The 5,590-nt window shown below is 26.7% G+C and overlaps 1 protein-coding gene across 2 annotated transcripts; it reads right to left on the minus strand.

Moving 5' to 3' along the window:
* Positions 1 to 2,392: 2,392 nt before the first annotated feature.
* Positions 2,393 to 3,566, minus strand: LOC140675825 (cytochrome b-c1 complex subunit 8-like). Of its 2 annotated transcripts, none has more exons than XM_072910433.1 (3): positions 3,433 to 3,566; positions 3,066 to 3,231; positions 2,393 to 2,624 (listed from the first exon to the last, which is right to left on the minus strand). In XM_072910433.1, the coding sequence occupies exons 2-3, from the start codon at positions 3,217 to 3,219 to the stop codon at positions 2,530 to 2,532; spliced, it is 249 nt and encodes an 82-aa protein (XP_072766534.1). In that variant the 5' UTR covers positions 3,220 to 3,231; positions 3,433 to 3,566; the 3' UTR covers positions 2,393 to 2,529. The 2 variants fall into 2 exon arrangements, with proteins under 2 accessions (XP_072766534.1, XP_072766535.1); XM_072910434.1 differs by lacking the exon at positions 3,433 to 3,566 and adding an exon at positions 3,333 to 3,399.
* Between the last annotated feature and the right edge of the window lie 2,024 nt (positions 3,567 to 5,590).

The following is a 5,590-nucleotide window of genomic DNA, read 5'->3' on the forward strand; positions in this document are numbered from 1 at the left end:
CTGCAAAAGTATTTTTATTTTTTTTTCTAGAGTTTACTATAACGGCAATTAGAGTGATATAATGCCGTCACAAAAGGATTGCGCCAAATAATAAATATGTGATTTTTTTATTTAAAAACGCGTAGCGCGAGGTGCTGCGATAATGTTACACTATATAAGACGAACGCACCCGAAGACTGGTATCTCGAACCAATAAAACTACTTGTTATAAAGGGAGATCATAAAGAATGTGACTCGAGGAAAGGTGAAAAGCACCTGTTGAACGTAATTTGATGGATCGGGTGGTTAAATAGCAAAATATTTTAAAATGTCGCGCGCTTTGTATATATATAATAAATATTATATATATTAAATCTAATTCCCTTTTTATTCAATAGATATCCCAGACAGCACACAATATTAAATAAAATATAATATAATATTTATAAAAAATTTTATAATTATTTAAATATTTGTATATATAATAATAATTATTGTAATAATTAATTAAATATTTTAAATATTTATCAGACTAATTCGTAAATATTTTTGTAATCTTAAATTTAAAAAATCATAAAGATTTATTATAAATATTTCAGCAAATATTTGAGAAATATTTACAAAATATTATTACAAATATTTATCATCTTTTTACTACCATAAATATATACAATATTTAATCTATTTTAGTATATTAAATACAGTTTTTATGATCTTTTTGTCTTTATTAGTGTAGATCTAAGGTATAAAATGTGTATATAAAATATTTATATAATATTTTAAAACATAAATAGTAAAAATATTTATGAATAGTATTTATTTTTGAATATATCACGTGCTGTCTGAAACTTAAATGAATAGCGTATATATAGTAGAACTAATCGGTTTAAAAAAAATTTTTGCCTGCGCGCGCATATGATTATCTTTTTTACATTTCGTTGCAGACAAGAAATATCAATATTAATTTTTAATCATTAGTAGTATTAATTATAAATTGTAAATCTTCAAAAAAGAAAATTGTCTTTTAATATTTATTTAAAGATTTATATAAATATTTATAAAGATTCAAAAATTATAAAAATATATAAAAAAATGTATAAAAAATTCTTAATAATAGAAGAAAATAATCTTGAAAATATTTAAAAAATGTAACAAAATTTTATATTTGACATTATGTTCGTCTACTAATTTATATACTATAATGATGTTATAAACTTTGGCTAATATTCAAATACGCGCCTTTATCGGTAAATACGCAAAAAAAAAGTAAGTGTCAAATCAAAACTTACATACACATATGAACTCGTTCATTGTTTCACATATACGCAACAATTTATAATCTTCTTAGAATTTAAAAATTTTAAATTTCAAAAATATAATCTTATTTCAATACTACAATGGTCATTTCAAGAATAAAATAATTATTTTAACTCTAAAAAAAATTATAATCTTCGATTTGAACATGTGTTATTTTCTATCCAATATTTTTTCCTCTCCATTCAAGAAAATTATTCTTAAATAACAAGAATGTATTTTTGATGGATGAACTATATAAAATTCTTTATCCAAGCAAATTTTCTTTGTTTAACGCAATATAATCTCATTTCAAGATTTACATTTTGAAACTAAAGATATTGCTAAAATAAGAATATTTTTTTTTCTGTGTACGTTATATTTAATTTTGAAATTCTAAAAATATAAGTATGAACGATATGTTTAATGCACGCAATTATTGATAAGAACACGTTCTGAATACTTTTATATAATATATAGGTAAATATATATATATATATTTATATATTCAAATTGATTCCTCTTATTATCCTGTAGATAAAAGTTTTGAAGCAAAATAATCACAAAATAAATATTTTACAAAGTATTTTATAGTTTATATAAAATTGTCAAATTAAGATATGAAATGTCTCATAAACTATTGAATTTTTGGCCATCATACACTTTTATAACTGTTTATACAGAATATTGTGATGAATTTATATAAAATCAATTTATATAAAAAAAAAAATTAGGTAGTTCCATTTAAAAACGTCAAATCAATAGCACCATCTTATGTCTCCCTTTGAGCCAAACAACTTTTATCTGAAACGTTTTCCACATTTTCCATATTTTTTTAAATATTTGTCTAGTGGATTAAAATGATAAGTGATTGTCTAGTGATTAAAATAAAACACTGTATAATTTCATACTTAGATGTCCTGTAATTATATATATGTATAATTAAACAAAATATCTAAGCTGTATCTAATTAAATATAAATGTATTATTAAGATTTATCTTATCTTAATAAATTTTTTTACAAATATATAAAATGTCCTTTTTCTTATAAATTATTTTATATTTTATTTGGATATTCTGTGTAAAAAAGGGAGCAATGAATTTATATAAAAAAAGCAAATTCATAGATATTTTCTAATATATATTAACAGTTTTTATTTCAATGTACAAGATTGATTAATATTTTACAATATACTACCTAAGTAATACATCTAATATGTCTATGTTATTAGAGTTAAAAATTTATTCACTTATATTTCATGTATCATTTTCATAATCCTTGAGATTTTTGCGAGAAAGCTCAAGATTCTTCTCTTTTGCCCAATTTATAAGCAAGTAGGAAAACATGAAAACTGTAACAAATAAATAATTCATTATTAGAACATTAAAATATCTAATTAAATTGAAAAATAAATATGCAACTATTAATATATATGTATTTTATGCTCAGTAATTCATGGTTTGCTACCCATGTCAGAAATTTTTACTCCTGGAAAGTATATAATTAGAAAACACAATATATATATATATATATATATATATATAGTGTATATATAATTCAATTGTTGTCAATGTTATTATATATGCATTCATCTCACCTTCTCTTGTGACTTTCCTAAGGCGTATTCATATATTTTATTTTATTTTGAAGTATTACAACTTATTTGTCAAAAATATTTTAGTTTAAATATGATTGATCACACAAACAATCGCCATAGAAAAATGAATTACTAGTCAATTGTGACTCTCATGGCATCTAACATATTAAATATAGAATTATCAAATATACTTACAAGGTGCAACACGGAATACACGATCTTGAAAGCGCCGTACCAAGTTTGGTAGACCTTCAGAAACTAATCCTTTGAAGGGTTTTTGTTCATATGGACTAAGACGGAAAAAGACAATGCCATTAATTTTGGCGAGATTTCCGAACTGCTTCCCCATGTTAGTTAGAATCTATAAAAAAATTTATAATTGTATACCTATAATTGATGATTTAACAAAACATAACCATTCTCAGACAATTATAATAACGTAAATGTTCCTTAAAACATTACTTAAATTTAATATATAAATTCTTGAATTTAAATCACGTTTGGTCACTTAATAAAATATATGAAAACACATTATATAATTATAAAATCTTTCTTTACTTACTCAGCGCACGCACATACACACACAAAAGAATATATGGCAGCAATAAAATTTGTAGGCAATTATTTTCATATCGATTTTCTCAAAAGCGCCATCTGATGATTGTCCAACGTATCTATAAGTTTGTTCTTTCTTCGCATTTTCTAATGCAGAATTGTGTTTCAAAATTTAAGCTGGATTTACAATAGTAGTAAGCCTTAAGCAGTAAAAAATTAACCAATTACATTCGATTATTCTTTTCACATTCAATTGTGATTGGTCAATTCCTTACGACTTAAGGTTTACTACGGGCGCGTTCGGGAAGACGCTATTAGCGCTAACAGCATCATTCTATTTCTGTTTAACTTTTAATGAGTAACAAAGATAGAATAATACCGTTAACGCTAATAGCGTCTCCCTGAACGCACCTTACATCTATTGTAGATCCGAATTGCTTGGAATAAATTTTTGATTGACCAATCGATTGGACAAAAAAACAAAAAGTTCTTTCTCTTGATTGGTTGATTAAATGTTACTTAACTTGATTTAAGGTACTATTTATTTGTCGTGCAGGATAGAAAAGTTATATAAAGTTATATAAAGAATCGGTGAGGAGGACCGCTCATCTTCACATTTACCTGCTTTTCTGCCAAAGTATGAATCAGCCTTAAAAGAATTTGGAATTTTACCGCACATGATTTTTTTCATTTTTCGGATAAACTATGGACCTCCAAACGTTGTAAAGAATTTATTCGTGACTACCTAACGATTCTGCATCAAATAAACTCTTGTTTAACTCGATTGAACGAAAAATAAAAATGTTTAGCTAACTTTACACCGAAATTTTAGTTATTTAATTAAAAAAAAAACGATGAACCTTCAAACGTTTTAATTAGACTTCCAATCATCTCCAAACGATTTCCAAACAATTAGTTAATTTTAATTATAAAAAAATCAAAGTGGTTCGGCTAACTTTACGGAGCTGATGATCGCTCGGTGCGTTCTAAGCATAAAGGCTTATACACGATACTAGGGTTACGTTCCAAAACGTCCTCTCTAAGGAAAATTTTACTCAACATAATATAGTATACGTTACGTGTACTATATATTTCGAGTAAAATTTCACTCGAAGAAGACGTTTTGGAACATAACCTAGATCTCAATCCAAGTTCTCGTTCCGAGTTCTCGGATAATAGTATTTACACTATGGCAAATAAAGGGCGTTTTCCAGCAAGCGACACAACGACACAGTGTCCATTAGTATGAGGGAGAACATTTGTTGTCTCACTTACACTAATGAACACTGTGTTACACTGTGTCGTCTGTGTCTTTGCTGGAAAACGCCCAAAGATAACGTTGTCGTCGAATTACGATTCTAGTTACGATGAGTTTCTGATCAATGTTATTTTGCCAACATAAAAGTCAAAGTGAATAAAAATATATTATAAATATATAAATATATTAATATATAAATATATTAATATATAAATATATTATTTATTCAATTTAATAATTTATTTCATATTCGTATAAACAGAGAAATTTAATATAATTGCTTACCAAAATTTTCATGTATTATTCATATTTTCATATATTATTCATATTAAAGTCACTAGATTACATCTAGTGACTTTAATTCACATCAGAGGTTCACGTTGGCAATAAAGAATTAAACCAGTAAAGTCTAGTAACTAGTACGAAAAGTTTAGTAACTAGTACGGAAAAATGGGACGTGATGTATTTTTTCGTCCGAGATTTTGATTCGAGTTTTGCATCCAAGTTCAGTAGCTTAGTTTACACCGAGCACTTGATACCCGTACTAAGTACTATACTAGCCAATCATGGCCAGTCTTCTAAAGAATGGAATGGCTCTGATTGGCCAGTAGTATTTAGTACGCGTATCAAAGTATGTCGGTGTAAACAAGGCCAGTGTTCCAAGTTTTAGTACTCGGACCAAGTTCTCGGATCGTGGACACAAGCCTTAAGACAGTGGTTTTAACTTTTACTCGAGACTATTGGTGCGCTCGAGGAGTCGCTATTAGCACGAAAAGTGTCATTCTATCTTTATTATTTACCGAAAGTTGAACAAGGATAGAGCACGCTAATAGCGTCCTCTCAAATGCAGCCCATGTATACTTGAGGTGGGGGAAGCAAGCGAAACACGGACACGGAATAATCAGTT

This window comes from Anoplolepis gracilipes, unplaced genomic scaffold, assembly GCF_047496725.1.
Source record: "Anoplolepis gracilipes unplaced genomic scaffold, ASM4749672v1 Contig21, whole genome shotgun sequence".
Taxonomy (NCBI): Eukaryota; Metazoa; Arthropoda; class Insecta; order Hymenoptera; family Formicidae; genus Anoplolepis; species Anoplolepis gracilipes.